The 17,736-nt window shown below is 48.0% G+C and overlaps 1 protein-coding gene and 2 long non-coding RNA genes across 7 annotated transcripts in view; all 3 read right to left on the bottom strand.

Moving 5' to 3' along the window:
• Positions 1-6,926, bottom strand: part of ATP13A3 (ATPase 13A3) — a 62,334-nt gene extending 55,408 nt beyond the window's left edge. For 4 of the 5 annotated variants that reach the window (XR_012624300.1, XM_074833921.1, XM_074833925.1 and 1 more), the window contains exons 1-2: positions 6,793-6,926; positions 5,342-5,395 (exon numbers count right to left, since the gene is read on the bottom strand). Coding sequence is in view for 4 of the 5 variants with exons in the window: in XM_074833921.1 (XP_074690022.1) it covers positions 5,342-5,379 (38 nt within the window). In the remaining variant the exon portion in view is untranslated. Of the gene's footprint in view, positions 1-5,341; positions 5,540-6,792 lie in introns of those variants that run through there. The other variant, XM_074833922.1, reaches the window with a different exon arrangement.
• A 1,273-nt stretch (positions 6,927-8,199) lies between these two features.
• LOC141927374 (uncharacterized) lies at positions 8,200-9,990 on the bottom strand. The gene is made up of 2 exons (XR_012624376.1): positions 9,906-9,990; positions 8,200-8,596 (listed from the first exon to the last, which is right to left on the bottom strand). It is a non-coding gene; the product is annotated as an uncharacterized LOC141927374 (long non-coding RNA).
• A 1,998-nt stretch (positions 9,991-11,988) lies between these two features.
• LOC141927373 (uncharacterized) lies at positions 11,989-13,257 on the bottom strand. The gene is made up of 2 exons (XR_012624375.1): positions 13,010-13,257; positions 11,989-12,346 (listed from the first exon to the last, which is right to left on the bottom strand). It is a non-coding gene; the product is annotated as an uncharacterized LOC141927373 (long non-coding RNA).
• Between the last annotated feature and the right edge of the window lie 4,479 nt (positions 13,258-17,736).

Below are 17,736 nucleotides of genomic sequence, written 5' to 3'. Positions count from 1 at the left end.
ATGCAGAGGATTAATTTAAATGTTTCCACACATTCCAGTTATCTTACAAACCAATCACTAAAATAGAAGGAATAGTTGGATCTTTTGTTTTGTCATGCAGTCCACTGCAGACAATCAAAAGCAATTACAAACGTGCATGAAAATAATGATATATAAAATAGCACGGCTATACTTGCAGTTCAACTTTCCACTTTGAAATCTGTCTGTCCTCGCTTAGGTCCCTGTAGTGGTGAATATACCAAAGTATGCATCTGTCAAAAAGATCTTCAAAGCCAAAGGTGGACCTTTCTAAGTATGGATCAGAAGCATTAAGATTACCACCCAAAATCAGTAATCTGAAACTACTAAGACTACTAAAATGATCGAAAATTCCTCAGTGCTCTGCTACACTGAAGTTACACACACACACACACGTATTATCGTCCTGTAGTATCTCCACCATGAAGGTTTAGAATATCCTGACAGCACAAGAAAACTTGCTCCATTTGCATGAGGCAGCATCCCAGAGAAGAGAGTAGCATCCCAAACACTGTATGTTTCCAAACTGATACAGGCACCACGGTCTAGCCATTTGAACCTGTGCAAGGTCTAAACTCACATGATATGACCAAGTGACGGACAAGAAGAATCCCATGTACTTCCACCTTCCTGGCCCAGACTTGACACAAATTAAAACTAGAATCCTATAAAATGAGATGAAAGGGAAGGACATCAATAGAGAGATTAGTCTATTCCCCAAACTAAACCAGCTATACCAACACATGAACTTGTTCTTCATGACCACCAGTAAAAGACTTCTTAAAGTACAATTTTTACTGTGATAAAAGTTAAAAGCTTAATCAGTGTTCTCCTTGATGAAACAATCCCATTTCAACCTGCCCATCGTGGTCACTGAAAATAGCATTTCCTTCTTACAAATCTTTTAAATACTTGAAATCTCTTACACTCCCCTTATTCTCCTCATCTCTTGCCAAAATAACTCGGATTTTCTTCCATCTTTATGAAGTTGTTTCCTCGAACTCTGATCATTTGTATTTCTCTCCTCTGAACTCTTTCCAAGTGGTCCAAATTCTTCTTGAATTTTGGCACTCAAAACAGATGCTGTCTGCACATTGAGAGTATACCAACAGCAAATAAAGCCAACGGATTTAAACTTTACATCTCACAGACAATACTCCTGTTTAAACATCCCAGCAAGATATCTGCCTTTTCTGCAAACAGCATGACACTGACTCATGTTCAACTTGTGATCCAGTACACCCCCAGGTCCTTTTTCTAGTACCTAACCAGTTATTCCTCACCCTGCATTTTCACAGCTGATAATTCCTGCCTAAGTGCAGTACTCTGCATTTGTCCCTATTGAATGTCATCCTATTTTTCAGGTCATTTTGAACTCTCATCATGTCCTCCAACACAGTTCCTGAGAATTTAATAAGCACATTTAATCAGACAATTGACTGATGCTTTCATTAAAGGCAACCGTAGCCAGGACAGAACACTTCAACATAACCTCTCATTTCAACACTGAATCATTAATTACCATTTTCCAAATAGGATCATCTACCCCATTTTGCACATTTCCTAGACTGCTTTCCCCAGATCATGTCTCCATCTACTTATGAAGCCATCAAAATGTGGAAAACCTTATTAAATAAATCAATCTATCAGGAGACAAGACCTCCACTGCTTCTGCCATAGCCACAAAACCTTCTGCTCTGCCGTAAAAAGGTATTAGTCTCTGGACGTAATTAGTTTTCCCACAAATCAGTTCATGCTGCTATTCTTCTCATAGCTATCTTCCAAGCACTTGAAAATAGAATGTTTGCTTATTGAACTCAACTGATGGAAAAAACTTAAAGTGAACTGTCAGACTTCAATTCCTCTTCCTCAGCTCTCTTCCATTATAACTCTCTGAAGACTCATCCTTTGCCAGTCTTAGAGTACTGCTGAGTATTTCTAGCTAATATTTTTAAATTTTTTGAGCTGTTTTGAGAATTACACAGTGAAGCTTATCAGGCCCAGCTAACATAGGAACATCTAGTGGAAGTACAGTGTAGTGTAAAATACTACCTCATCACAAATATTAATAAGATTAAGCACCTGCATGAGTTAGAGAAGACAAGCAAAACAGGAAAACAGGCGCTGAGCACTTTAAATGTTCTGCACCTTCTGTAGATATACATGTTCTCCACTGAATCAAGAGACACATTTCCCAATCTTCGTCCTGCTATTAACCTACTTCTACAGGAACCTTGCTAGCTTTTATGCCTCTTGCCAGTTGCAATTCCATGTGCGCTTTGGCCTTTCCAGTATCTGCCTCTACTATTCTTTCATACGTGTTCTTTGTAATGTGACTTACTTTCACGCTCTACATACATTTTTTTTCTTGCATCCAAAGTCAGTAAAAGCTTATAACTTGGTCTCACTACTTTCTCTGATTCTCAAAAGCCTTCCCATTTTGCTGTTCTGCCTCCTACCCTTTATAAGGATCATGAGCTCTGATTTCATAGCAATTGCTATTCATCACCTTTCATTCTGACATCCTCTAGCTAGAATAAAATCTAAAGGAGTTGCCATTTTAGTTGCTGTATGTACCTTCTAAACTGAAAACGTCACCATCACATAACTTTGATCAAAGTCAAAAAAGAAAGAGATACTTTGATTTTGAAGGATGGTCTTTTGATAGGATTACCAAGACGATTGACACTGCACCACTTTGGAGCAAGCAGCTAGACTCTATGGTCACAGAGACCCCTTCCCAATCCCAACCCATGCCCAGCACTCCATCCAGATGGTGCTGAAGTTATATATTTTAGAAAAGGAGCAGCAAGATAGAGCACTTCAGATTTTTTCACAGATCACATCCAGAACTCCTGAACAGTAACTGTGAATCACCCATCCTTTTTTATTTAAGTCTGCCTTTCAGCTACCAAAGATTAAAGTTTATAGTCCTATTTCAATCAGGAATAAAGGTGTCAGACTTGAGGCTATAATACAACTACAGTTTACTACAAACTGAACTTTTGTTCTCTGCTAAGCAGATTATTTAACAAAGGAAGCAGGTTTTTTTATGAATGAAAACTATTTTTAGCTCATTGTGTAATAGTGAAAGGGAAACACTTCAGCATTACTGTTATTTAAAATATGTTTTAAATGCCTAATTGGGAAATTAGGATTTTTGGCCTGGATTTATTTTGTATGAACTCTCCCATGCTAAACATGACCAGATCCAAGCACTAGTCAGAATGTTGTGGTTTTTTCACCACTGAAAAGAACACAAAACCTACTAATTTGCACAATATCATGCCTACAGACCCAAAGCAGGTTTGGCCGTACTAGATGCCATGCTGTGGAGCCCAGTAATCCCTGCCCAAAAAAGCATACACTTAAATACACACTCAGTTCTCCAATGCAAGTCTTTAAGCCATTCAAAAGGTGAGTCTAAACATACCCTGCAGAAGCATACATTTTTACATCATGTTGATGCTGTTTGGGCACTGAGAACATGAAATTAAGGAAGCCCTTTTCTCTAATTTCCAAAACTCAGAGTTTTAGAAGAATTAACTAAATTACTTTGTTTCACAAGGTATTAAAGGAACGAAACCTCTTCCCTCCATGCCAGCTACTATCAGGTTCATACCAGACAGACATTTAATAAGGAAAAGTCTTAGAACAGTTCTCCCAGGCCTGCTGTTAAAGATGCTGAAGCATACCACTCAACTCAGATATTTTTCACCTCAGAGGCAGTAATTCCTACAACAGACCTTGGACAAGCTAAGTCAAAGTAATCCACTGCTGGCACTCTACAGAAATAAAGCAAACAGTATCTGAAGGTTTCCAGAAAAAGGAAAAGGGTGCAATGGTTAAAATGCTTGGCAAAAACCTGGCCTTTCCATATCAGTTCCCAGTTCTAGTACAGATTTCCCAGGTCAGGCAACCCACTTGAATCTGGCTTTAACGATAAAAAGTTGTTTTACTCCCACAGAATAATTGGAATTTGTCTCCATACCACTGAAAATTTGTGTCTTGTTGACTGTTTTATACTCCACACAGAAGACAGTGAGGATACTACCTCCTCAAGGTAAACAAGAAAAATTAACCTGAGGGCTCCATGTCAATACAGATTTTTTTTAATTTCTTTATTAAAATAATTTATTAGGACCACAGCAAAACAGCTTGTTTCATGCACCATGCCTGTCACATGGCACCCTAGCAGAAGACGACTGAATCATGAAGTTTCTCAAATATACTCAGCCATCATGATGTCATTTCCCTCCCCACTAGGCAGCCCCCACACTCCCTTGCCAGGCACTGCAAGCTGCCTGACCAGGCAGCTAGGACCCTTCACCCCTCTCTCTTCAGGTTAGGGATGAATTAGTGCCTACCTAAGTCATCAAGCCCTCCCCAGAGGAGAAAGCAATGAATGAAAAAGAAATACAGGATCAGACACTTGATTCTAGAAGTCAACTAACAACAAAATTAAGGGGTGAGAGCATAATGAGCTCAAAGTCTAGAGAGCACTACTGGAAGACACCAAGCAGAGCACCTAGAACAGCAGCACTGCTCCTGGGAGGTATTCAGGAAGGTGGCAGCTGCTGTCCAGCAGCGCTGCTGGAGACAGTGTCTGCAGAATCGCTCAGATCCCTTTCACTGCTTTCTCCTCCTTGTGGCAGGGACAGTCAGCTCTGGCCAAAGCCAAAGTTAACAAGAAGATCCCTCTTACCATTTTCTGAAGCACTGTAAAAGCTGTGTACTTTGGAGCACACCAGTTTTTCCTGGCTGACCTAGGTGCTCACACTGGAACGCTCCATGCTGCCAGAAGCCAGTGTTCTCCCTCACAGGTGACTACACCAATAATACACAACACTTTTATTTCACCAAGCCATCTCGATGATACGCTTCTTAGAAGTCAGGAGAGTTAAGTCAGTACCAATAAATTTCCAATTCAATTACAGTTCAAAGTTTACACAGTACATCACATTTAAACTTTGTAAAATCAGATTTGTCATTAGCCAACAAGAAAAAGCAGCTTACAAAACTAGTAAGTAAGGGCTACGTACGTCACACCACATACCAAGAGAAACATTTCCTCTGTGTACATGCAGTCAAGATCTATTGCTGTCACCTGTGACACTGCTACATGGACACTAAGTTTATGAGGGCCTGACTTACACCATAGGGTATATTTAAGTAATGCCAAAAAAAAATGCTGTTTCTCCACAGGTTCAAAAAAATCAATACTCTACAGAAGATAAGTGTTGTACAGTTTTACTTTAATAAAAGGTAAAAGTAGCAACTCTTTCAGATATGATGGAACCGATGGCAGAAAAATACAGCTAACCTGTCTGAAGAGCCAGTGTGTGGACAAATCTCATACATACAACGGCTGAGTCACCTACAATAAAAAAAAAAAAATTACAGTCAGAGGAATGACTAGGCTAAATGAAACTTAATCTTAATTGCCCTAGCTAAGAAAATACTGTAGTTTTAGTGAGTGCATACAGCAAAGAACACACATTAATGAATTGTAAAACTGGAACAAAACTCTGAGCACGCTCAGCTGAAGAGGAAGCAGGCAGTCAGCGTGGCCAGACAACTATCAGCGCTCACGTTAGAACAGTTCAGAGTTAACCATCTCCCACTGCTGGAGGCTACATTATCTCAGCTGAGGGAGACAACAGCTTCTTCCAGGGCTCCAAAAGTGTCCTCCAACCACAGCACCTGCAGGGATACACGGATCCTGGGGGGCAAGCCAGAGCACTAGTGGTAGCAGCAAGCTTTTAGTGCCAATACTGCAGATACTCAAGTTCTTCTCCTTCACCTTAAGTATCCATGCAGTTTTTAAGTCTGCCTCATCAATTCCATTTCAATTCTCAGTGTTTAAAAATTCAACTAGTAGTTGTTTATCTCTGAATAAACATAAACAGGTCCCCTCTCTGGGATGAAGCAGTGGTTGTCAGAGGTGCTTGCAGTGCGAGACCACCATCTCCACAGCTCAGCCAACAGAAAAGTACTCTATAACCTTTGTCAACAGCAGCATAATGCACTGACTCATCTGCTGAAAAATGGATGAGACGCATTGAGTCCTCTCGTACTCTGCTGGGAAAGTTTCTCTCTGGCACACCAGCACTAGCATCTCCCACCGACCCCGCCACTACCAAACACGCTGACGTGTGCCCGAGCAGCCAAACGCTTTATGCCCCGCTGCCCGGGAGCCCCAGCCCGCAGGCAGAGCTGGAAGCCGGGCTGAGCGGGCGGAAGCGCAACCGGACTTCTGCCCGAGCTGCAGAAGGTGCCACCCCAGGGCCCAGGACAGCCAGCGGGGGGGCAGACCGGCGCTGCTGGCGCCAGGCCGGGCAGCGGGCGGGAAGGGGGAACACCGGGCCGCTGGGAAGGCGCCGCACGTGTCCGGAGACCCCGGGCAGCCGCGCACGCTGCGCACACGCTCCCGGCCACACGCCCGCCCCTTCCCCGGGCGGCGGCGGGGACTGCCCCAGCCGCGGGACCCGCTCCGAGCAGCGCGGGGGGGCCGCTATTCATGGCGGCGACCCCGACACGACCCCCCGCGCCCGAGCCGGGCCGCCCCGCGGCGGGGGGGGGCTCCTGCGGGCAGAGGAGAGGCCGGCGCGGCTGATGGGCACTGCGGACCGCCGCGCCGAGCCCCCCCAGGCGGCGCGGGGGGTGCTGCGGGGGGTGCTGAGGGGGGGGGGGGGGGGGGCGCCGCCGGAGGCCCGGCCCACGGACCCTCCCTCACCTGCCGGGCCGGGCCCGCCGCCCCGCGGCCCCACTCACCGGCGGCGCCCTCAGCTGAGCCCCATGCCGGCGGGGCGGGCGCGGGACCGGAGCGGGACCGGCTCTCCCCCGCCCCACCCCGCCCGCCCGGCGGCGCGCCCGCGGCTGCCTCGTGAGGCGCGATCGGATCCGCCGCCAACCGGCTCCACGCGCCGGCCGCGCTGGGCGGGGGCAGGGAGGGGCGCGGAAGTGACGTCGCCGCGACACGACCCCGCCCCGCGCGTCAAGCGCCGGAAGACCGGTGTGCCGCGCGGCGGGGGGGGCGGGGCCTCGCCGGGCAGGGGGCGGGGCTTGGGCGGGGCGGGGGCGGTGGGGGAAGCCCGTGTGGGGCTCTGTGGGGCGGACAGGGCCCCTCTGGGGCAGCGGGGCCCAGGAAGGGGCTTGGGCCTGAGGCTCCCTGGGGGCCCGCATGCGTGGGGCCGAGGCGGGGGTCGCAGCCAGGGATGGCCGCGGGCGGTGGGCTGCAGGGCCTCAGCCCGGGGTGGGAGCGGAGGTTCCCGGGGGGTGCCCCGTGCTGCGTGTTCTGGCTGCGGGGTGTCCTGCAGGCACCGCGGAGCCGGACGTAGCCCCTGAAAGCTGCAGGGGAGACCTCCCCATGGAGTCGGGGGCCCGACTCCTCGAGTTCCCCGCCCGGGTTACCCCCCCGGTCCTCCGCCGCGGTGGGATGGGGAGCGGCACCGCAGGGGCGCACCGGGCCGAGACCTTTAAAGCCTCTCTCGGGGAGTTGGCCCCGTCCGGCACCGGCGTTCACACCACAGCGGGCTTGACCGTCAACCGTGGCGCCCAGAGAGGCAGGTGTGTGACCGCCACCTGTGCTACACAGTGGTGAGAGAGGGTGGGAACGGCTCATGGAGACCCCCCTGTCAGAGAGGAGCGACCCCTCGGCGCACCCTGGGGCGCCACGGCAGAGGCTCCATCTGCTGAGGGGCTCCCTCGAAGACCCGAGGTCAGGTGTGGGGCACAACCCTGTCCCCTAGTTTAAAAAGGCCAGTGGGTTGGTCGTTCAGCTCTTTCCCTCGTCCAACAGGAGTGCCAGAGGGTCCTTCCACACCCCGCTGCCCACTATATACCTGCTTTTAATAACTTGTCTCTGCTTCTGTCAACCGCCCTTGCCATCCACTAACAATATGCTTATCTGGAAATGTAAAGGTGTCCAAGGAACGTGCCTAGTGCTCAGGTACTTTTTACTTTCCTCAGCAGCAGCTCCTTCCCATTCACCTCTCTCCACATGGCGTGCTCAGCTGGGACTTGTGTGCGCTCTGCTCTCAGCGCCTAGAAGCCATCATTTAATTTTATCAAATTTGCATTGCACAGAAACGCCCAGCCAAGAGAGCCAGCGAGGGTGGCACGCCTGACAGCCCACTCCATTACTGATGCAGCGACTTATGCATCTCTCCAGACACTATATCAGAAATTATTTTTACTACTTCCAGGTAACATATAAAGATAATCAAGGGACACCTGTGTGATTTCACTAAACATACCCTCGGGTGGATGTTGGGATAAGTTTTCAGATGCATCCATTAAAGATTTTGAAGAGTGCTGTAAATCATTTAGGGGATCTGTAAACCACAATAGTGTCTACATTTTCACATAGTACTATTTTTTTTCCAATAGTTATCCTCCACTGCAAATTAAGGGAGCTGTTGACTGTTACATCTCATTGCATGCAACCCCAGCAGGGGCTATATCCATCTGGCAGAGCATCCCATCACCCAGCAGCGCTCTCAGCTTCCCGCACCAGCTCCAGTGACCCCACAGCTCCAATGTGAGTCAGCCCAACACGGGGATCCAGCAGGAAACTCTGCCAATAATAAAAAGAAAAGAAAAGGCATAGTTTTCTGTTGGCCCAGTGAGTTGAACTGATTCACTGGGCAGGCATGTGACCACTATTTAAGGGAACAAGAGGAAAAGAAAAGGAGAAACAAAACTGCCCCTTTTGGCAGTTGCTCACAGATCAGCCATAATACCGAGCTGCTCTGACTCAAATCAGAATCATCACCTTCCTCTACTCAAAAAAAAAAAAAAAATTAAAAACATGTATTTTCTGTTAATCACAGGATCATTCAGGTTGGAAAAGACCCTTTGGATCATCGAGTCCAACCATCAGCCCTGCTCTACAAAGTTCTCCCCTACACCATATCCCCCAACATCTCATCTAAACGACCCTGAAACACATCCAGGGATGGTGACTCCACCCCCTCCCTGGGCAGCCTATTCCACTGTCTGACCACTGTTTCTGTGAAAAATTTTTCCTAATGTCCGGTCTAAACCTCCCCTGTTGCACTTTAAAGCCATTCCCTCTTGTTCTATTGCTAATTACCTGTGTTAACTCTAGTACTGTTGCAGTTTCATTCTGAGTTGACCGCATGCTTCATCATCCTCCTTACCACTTTTGCCAAAGGCTGGTGTCAGTCTAACCAAGCTTTGGATTTCTGCTTACCTGGGACATACCAGTTACTGGATTTTATATAATGACTCAACAGTTACTTCCCCTGATTTTCTGGAAATTCAGTGGCACAGTGTTTGCTAAGAAATCAGTACTAGGGGGTTGGTGATCTTATCAGGCAATTTTTAAAATACTTTTGCATGCAAGTTTTAAAGAGTGGTATTAGCCAGTGGTTCTCATTCACTCTGGTTACACGTGGAGGACAAAAATGCCTCCAATTAAATATGGGGACATTGTTCTCTCCATTTTCCAAATGAAGAACAGAAAAAATTACTGAATCATTTCAGCTTTTCACTGGATTGTCATTGTCCTTGTCTAACATCCAACCTAAAACACTGCTAGGATTTTCTTTGTACCTCAAGGAAATGCCACTGGGTGGTGATCAATAGTATTGGCCATATATATTTTCACTGAATTTCCCTAATTCATTACCCCTGTTTGCAAACTGTTGATTGCTATCAGCTTGCCAAATTTCCACCTATATTTGTCATTATTGTTGGCTATGCCTCCCCTTTTGAGCAGGATGTTTTATTTCATTTTAAAACCCGTAAAACCTCTTCTGGTGACATTGAAATTGTGAGCGTTTGAGTCATCTGATAACACGTTGGTGAAGAATTTCCCCAATTTCCATTCGGGTCACACTGAAGTATTTCCTCAGACTCACTTTTGCTCATAACTGCTTGTAGCCTTGCAAACTTAGCAGCAGTGTCCCCATGAAAGTCATACAAAGGCAGGGAGATGGAAGTGGGTACCGCTCCACCCAGATGTTGATGGAAAGAGAAAAACAGATGCAAAACATATAAGCAGAAGTAGCAGACACCCATACAGACCTAGAAACATGATTATGAGAAGCCAAGGAGATTTTTTTTGGACTAAGTATTGACTGGTTAAAAGAGCCTACCATATGACTCAAAGGAAAAATATTATGAAGTTATTAGTGCTATTAAACAGAAGCTCTTATTCTGTCATTCCCTATTAGTAAAAAGAGTAAAAAAATTTGCTTTGATACATAGATTTCTGTGTTCTTCATCAAAATTCCTTTAGTCATTTTCAATTAAAGATTAATTTCTCATCACATTTTTCAACGAATTGCATCTTCTAATGTATTATCTTTATCCCCATTAGAAGGTTTCCCTGAACACCTAATTGCTTTTCTTTTTCAGTCGCTGGCAAATTTGAACTCGTTTATTGCTTCACAAACCTCAAACCATGCAGGCTTTTATTAATTCAGAGATTAATTTTGTGGTTGGCACGTTCCCTCCACCCATCTCCTTAAGCTGTTTCTCAGCTGCTTTCCAGCTCTCTTGGCATCACTCCGGTTTGTACTGCTGGAAGTGTCTGGCAACCTCCGCCCTCCTGCAGCATTGCTGGCTGCAGTTTCTCTAGGGAAGGGACGGGTCACAGGGCATCACAAGTTATTTCTAGGTATACACCTAGAAATCATGGTGTTCGGTGCTTTTAAAGCATCAGGTGTTCAAACTGATAGAAACAAGAAAAAAAATTACAAGAAAAACAACAGTTTTTCTCTGTTCAGTTCACCTTAGTGAGACTGGATGACAGGAGGAAATGAGCCAGAGCACACAATCCAGCACTGTCACCACTTCTGGGAACGTTACAGCCATTCACAGTCAGTGTAATTCCTCGAGACTTTGCTCAGTAATGTGGGAGCAGGCAAACAGCTTGGGGCTTGAGGACAGAAGGAGTAGTAAGTCTTGCAGCCTTTCTTAATGGGCTTCCCATGACTATTTTGATTTCATAGTTACATATATTCCACCAGAACCTGAACGGGGTACAGGTTCCACAGTAAAACTTACCAGCTCCTTTACAACTTTCTGCGAATAGAACATTTTTCACACGACATTTCTCAGTGGCTCTCTCCCACCACCTTTTGCCCGGTGTCCAGGGCGTACACTGTTTTCCGTGTCCGGCTTTGCCCCACCAAACCCTGCACTCTCCCAGGCAAGGCACAGATGTGCTGAACAACGCTTATTAGGTGTACAGCATTTAGTGAGTCTCCGGCTGACTAATCACATTTTACGTGCTTTCCCAGACTGACTGTATCCACTGTTATCTCTCATCTTAAACTATAAATCTTTCAAGGCAGACCGGCTTTGTTACCTGTTGTATATTACCTAGCTGGCAGGGCCCAAGGGTTTTACATGCTTCTGTGATAAACAGCATACATATCATTTTGTTTTATGAACATTTGCAAAGTTTTTCTCCTTTGCACATGATTTCTAAATCAGCCAGGATAAGAACCTATCTGGAGATCACATTTGTGTATGAAATCTATCTTGTGCCAAAACTAAGATATCCAAGTAGCAGGGAAAATAAATCAAAACCTACTGTTTATTTATTCAGTCCCTTTAATGTGTATATATGAGCGTGTTCCACCCTGCCTTTTCTGGTAGGGCTGTATAAATATGTGCCTTAGCTCAGAGGAGGTTATGAGACCCACCTCCACAGCGCACAGGCGCCCAGCTGGCTACATGTGGTCCCAGATGCTGCAAGAACACCTCTGCTAGCCTGTACCACCAAGACCTCCCTGGGGACAGCTGTGGGGCCTCCTGTGGGACACCTCTGGCCCCGTTTGTTTGACTTTCCTGGCAAGGGTCTTACATGGTTAGAGGATGAATTCCCCCTGGCTCGCTCACTCTAATCCCCGTACATCCCTAGGCAAATAAAAAGAACCTCATAAGAAAAGAAGCTGAGAGTGAATAAGGCTCCGAGTCACAAAGGGCAAGGAATTGGCTGTGGGTGGACATGACATTCCTCCTCCCACCTTTATTTGTTTTCCCTGACCTCAGCTGCTTGCAGGCTCTGCCAGCTGAGATTTTCAAGTTCAGTAGGTTGGCAACAGCAGGGGCATCACTGCTACGCTGGGCTCTCGGACGTGGGCACAGGATCCGCACCGGAACATCTGACTCTCGAACTGTGTGCCAGAGCTCGTGAACGTACAGGCAGGTATATGGTGACCCGTGAAACGGTGGTTAGCAATCTGCAGTTACAGTTTTGCTCTTCAGGAGGATGATTCACAGGCAGTTGAAAGCCACAAGTCTTTAAAAAAAGTCTCCTTTGAAAGCTCCTTAAACTACTTTGGCAAGCCTGAGTTGTTAAACAATTTATTATCACTTCTCTGCCAGAAGAGCTTGTGAAACAGCTTAAAGAGCAAATTGTACAAAGTGCCCAAGATTGTCACAGATGAAACCTCTCTTTTCTCTTGTGCCACCCAATCCTTTTTCCCCCCTTTCCCCAGACATCCAGTTCTTCTTGGTTTAAAATAGCCTGGCTAGTTATTTCCATTACAACAGCAGCATATTTAATAAGTCACATGCCTTCAGCAGCAGTCAGAGTGAAAGGGGAATTCATTGCTCCATTTACTCCAACAAGATCTTAAATAGTCACTTTTTATAGTAGATGGAATAAGTAATACTGTGCTTTCCCATTCCTCTCACTAGCCCCATGACTGCCATGGGAAGCAGTAAAGGAGGTCACGCCTGTCTCCAGGTTACTTCTCAGGCCCTTTGAAGACTATTCCCTCCACAGAAGTTACCATCCCCTCCTCCCCTGGCTTCCTGCTGCCACAGAGCCATAACTGAATCACTGTGCAGCTACTTGGCACGTCCTTTCTGTTGGTACTTGTCCCTTTCCCGCCCCCCCCCCCCCTCTTTATTTTAAATAATGCAGAAGTCTTTCAGTCAATAGGACTGTCAGAGTTTGCCTAGCCTGTATCATACCTAAAGAAAAGTGGGATCTGAGTGCCTTTACCTGCTTTCATGCCTCCACCATATTATTTCTTAACACTGCCATGCAGTGTGCACCCAAAAGCTCGTTGATGGATCGTCTCCACCGAGGACACCAGTCTCCTGATGACTTGCACGGGGCTTGTCACATCCAGTCCCCGGGCCAGGCTGAAATCCTTGGGCACCGCATCAGCACTGGTGATGGAAACAGCAGAACAAAGGCTGTTGCACTATGAAGGAGAGTGGAGTTTGGTAGCAGTTGTCCCAGACAGAGGGAAAAATTGCCAAGGGGACCCAGCAGGTACCTGCAAAGCTACTGACTTCACTGGGAAGTATTCCAGTAAATGGGGGGAGCTCCACCCACACCAATGGACAGCATAAACACAATACTAGGTAACCTATTGACAGCTAAACTACCCCAAGACAGCTAAGAAAAATAAAGCAACTATCTAAACAGAGCTAAAAAAAATATGCAGGCAAACCTCGAATGCAAGACTCTTGAGAAACCATCACTTTTGCCTAGCAGAGTACAATTGGCAAAGGGCAAGTGCTTGTGCATTTATTATTTGGCTACAAGGGGACTGTGAAATGAATCTGCCTCTCACTGCCCACCCAGCACAGAGGACAGATTCAAGCTCTCTGGCAACTTTCCTAGCTGGAGAAGGAGATATCCTCTCCAGCTGAAGAATGCACACACACCACTAATGGACCTCGCCATCTAGCACCACGATGTTTTGATTTCATATTAGAATTGCTTGAAAATAGGGCCTTTAATACCTCTATTGTTGTACATTTCTCTCTCAAAGTATGTTTAAAGGACTTAATCAGACTCATTTCCTTAATTTCAAGCATATCTCTGAAAATGTATTATCCCAGGCTGATGGCATCAAAGAGTGAATTAGGAATAAAGCCAAGTGAATAAAAACAAAGATATTTCCTTTCAGTTACTGTGCAGCCTTCACAGCCTGCAGAGCATTAGAGCTGCTGAAATACCACTGGCACATTCTTCAAGATCTGCAAATTAGTGCCTTGCTTTTATACCCTTGGCGGAAAGCGAGGACACGGTCCCTGTTACACTTAGCCCAACAAGGGCTGTGCTGTGATGAGCAGCTTTAGATTTGCAGCACCGGAAAAATGTCTTTGAACTATTGCTGTTTGGTTTCCCAGTTTCTGAGATATTTATCATAGCAAAGTTCCCCTATTGAACAAAAAAGCCCCCTGGATTTGATTTTTATAGCATATGCAATGCTTGCTTTCACCTTCTGTCCTTTGACATCAACTGCAGAGAAGCAGCAGCTCTTGCAGCCATCCTGGGCCAGGCTGAAGGTCCACGCAGAACATTGTTCCGGCCACCACTGATGGGAGCTGGCCCAGAGCGGGCAAGCATGCAGCAAGGAGCTGAAGTGCACTGAAACCCAGGGTGAGGAGCGAGCTGGCGTACCCTCCCATCAGGGAATCAAACACAAATCTCCCTTTTACTGCCATGCCACCGGCGCTGCAACATGGGCAGGATGGGGGCAGGGGTTTGGCATCCTCAGCTTCTCCAGGGGTTCATCATGGATCTCAAATCAAGATGCCCCTGTCCTGCCAGGATAAGGAACAACTCCTAACCCCTGCTGTGCCTGGAGACAGGACACAATTTTAACAGCATGGTCCAGGGCAGAGCAAGAGAGTTATTGCTGAAGTGACTTAGGCAACCTTGTTCTCACAGCACCTCCTGGGAAACTGCCCAGCAGACCGGCAGTCAGTGTTGCTACAACAAAGCAGAGGGCTGGGGAGCCTTTCTTCTGCTTCGTGCTCTCCAGAGCAAGGCTGGGCTGGGCCTGCTTTCAGAAAGCACAGGGGCCAGAGCCCGCGTGCATCTCCTCTCCTTGGCATGGTGCCTTGGAGAAGGAGGCTGAGCAGGTTACTCGGCCTGGTCGTTTGGCCCACTGGCAGTCATCCTCGTTAATAACTTTTCCATCTCCATTATTTCAACTAAACAGGCAAAGTCCACAAGTTTATTACAGTCTGAGAAGCTATGCTGCTGCAATGCCCTCTGTCACCCCGGCAGCATTGCTGCCATCAGGACCAGTGAGCCCAGCCCACATGGCCCAGCACCAGCTGGAACAGAGCAGGAGCTAAATGCGCCGATGGGCAAAGACCATCTTGTGCAAGGGTCAGAGAAACTGAAAAGCAGTTCCTAGGGTGCGCAGAAAGCCTTGGGAACACAAGCAGCACAGTCTGGTAAGTGCAGAAGGACAAGAGACAAGCAGCTCTGCACAAGGGATGCCTGCTGTTGGCCTTGGCAAGGTGTACCTGTGCAGCACAGCAGCATCCAAAGGCTCCTGCTTGTGAGAGGCTTGGAGGAAGCCAGGGCTACCTGGCACAGACCCCAGGCCTGGGGGTCCTCCCTTGGGTTCTCCTCCCTTCCTGAGCTTCCCCAGGTGAGGCAGGGGAGCATCCCCAGCATGGGAGCCCAGTTCGGGGAGGCTGGGTTTGCTGCACCCCAGAGCGCTGGGCAGGGTGGACAGTGGGCAGAGCTGCACAGCTGGGGGGCCCCTGGGCTACAGCCAGCCCCACGCACAAAAGTGCATGAACCAGCTTTACAAAACACAAGGAAAGTTCATGTTTGAGGCTCATTTTGCTTTTCTGAAAACTACAGCCTTTAGAAGTTACCTGCTTTTTCCTTGCCCCCTGCTTTCCAAGCCACACTACTCAGGTTCCCTCCAGCTCTCCAGCCTTTCCTCAGCAACAGCTGGGCCTGGAGACAGCACCAGGAAAAAGTCCAGGAGGACAGTCACTTGCTGACAAGAGCCAGGTTTTTCCATGCCCGGCCATGGTAGCATGGTGACAGAGTTCAGCAGTGCTGCAGCCTGACAGAAATGGGCATCTCTGGGCTTTCTCCTTCCCCCAGCCCATGTCAGAAGATGGTTTCCCGGGGCTCTTCCTTCCACAGCTCAGCAGGGTGGCAGCTCCAAAGACACCACTTCTAAGCAGTAGCTAATGCTGAACAAGAAGCTGCTGGATCCTTTCCATCATCCCTTGCCCTCTGGGGTCCTTTCTTTTCCATCTGTAAGGTATTAGCATAAGAAATGACTAATTACCTTTGCAGCTCCACCCTAACAAAGCAAGCTCATCTGTCTCCTCAGGACAGGTCATGCCCTGCCAACCATCTGGCTGCTCAGCTGCTCCAGACACCTCTTGGGGCTCTGCAGACAGCACAGACTGCAGGGCATGAGGAGACAAGTGGTTGCTGAGTAGTTTTGGGGTGAAGCAGCTTTCAAGCCCCTGCCCTGGGCTGAGCAAGCGGCAACATGCTCTTGGTGGTTGGGAAACCCGAAGGGAGAACTGTGGAAGGAAGAGGGGTGCTTCTGTGACAGCATGTCCCACCTGCTCACACACGCGTGAGAAGGAAGGCACCCACGTGCACGTGCCTCTGCACCGCATCGGGGCTTCCCGCAGCCTTCCCGCCAGCAGCACAGCACAAGCTGGCGGAGACCTCCCCAAAGGGCTGTGTCCATGGAGAGGGTGTTCTTGGGGTCCTTGAGGGCTTCATCCAAGACATCTGGCCACACTGCTCCAGCAGCTATGCCTGACACCCAGGACCTGGCTGGTCCCTCCTTCCCTCCTGTCCACAGCTACAAAACCAGCAGAGATGAATGCCCCCCTTCACGCCCAAAGCAGGTGACCTCAAGTCACCCTGTGGAACAGAGGACACCCAGCAAACGTACTGAAACCACTAGATCTGCCCAAACCTGACCTGGTGCAAGCCCTGTCCCCGGCCAGGCTGGTGACCTCTGCTGAGCACAGCATCCCCTGTGCACCTCTCGGGGAGGGGGAGCCGAGCAGCCAGATGCAGCTGCAGCCCCTCAGGAAAAGCCTCCTCCAAAGCTGCGCCCACTCGGAGCATTCCCACCCTGGCCATTGTTTTGGGAATGGCTGGAAAATGTCAGCAGGGCTCTGGGTGCGGGTGGGGGGTCAGGAAAAAGGAAAAGAAGATGATTAGATTTTTTTTTTTAAATCAGCCAATAAATTATATTAACTTTTCCATTGACCTTTTGTCAGGTCACATTATCAGACTGGTGAATATGGTTCATGAAGATAGTATTATGCTCGGATTTCAAACTGCGCAGAAAGTGCATCCCAAGCAATATGCCAGAATGGAAACATCGGCTCCGCCAGAGGGGTGTGCTGCTCATTACCCTCCTGAGGAAGGACAGATCCAGCACCTACAAATATTTTATATATATATTATAATTTCCCAGAGAGGCTGGGGATTTCATAAGGTCTGGCTTTGTCAATGGTGCCATTTACTGCTTTCTTCTTGAGATTGTGGTGGCACTGGAGCTGCCTGCAGAGGGACCAGCTTGCAGCAGGCAGCCAAGATCACCTTCCTGCTCGTGCTTAGCCAACAAGCCATGGCGCAGGCAGCTGGGAACAGGCAGCTTTCCTTGGCCAGGGCATGAACACTGGCCTCGCATCATGGTGCCGCCTTTAGGACGGGATAAAGTTCAAAGCACAGGAGGGAAGAGGGTGTGAGGGTGCACCTGCATGCACTGGGTGCCTGCAAGGGTAAAGGGGAGCACTGATGATCCTGGCAGTCCCTGCCTCAGGCAGGTTTACCAGGTGTTGGCAGGACTGCAGCATTGTGCCGCATCATATTGACTCCGTATCATGAAGCCAGCGGCAACAGCTCCTTCTGCAGCCGTGGCACCTTCCAGGTGTGCCAGCAAGGAGCAGGGAGCGTGCCAGCCCATGGGAGCCAGCATG

This window comes from Strix aluco, chromosome 9, assembly GCF_031877795.1.
Source record: "Strix aluco isolate bStrAlu1 chromosome 9, bStrAlu1.hap1, whole genome shotgun sequence".
Taxonomy (NCBI): domain Eukaryota; kingdom Metazoa; phylum Chordata; class Aves; order Strigiformes; family Strigidae; genus Strix; species Strix aluco.
This window is presented reverse-complemented; position numbering and strand designations above follow the sequence as displayed.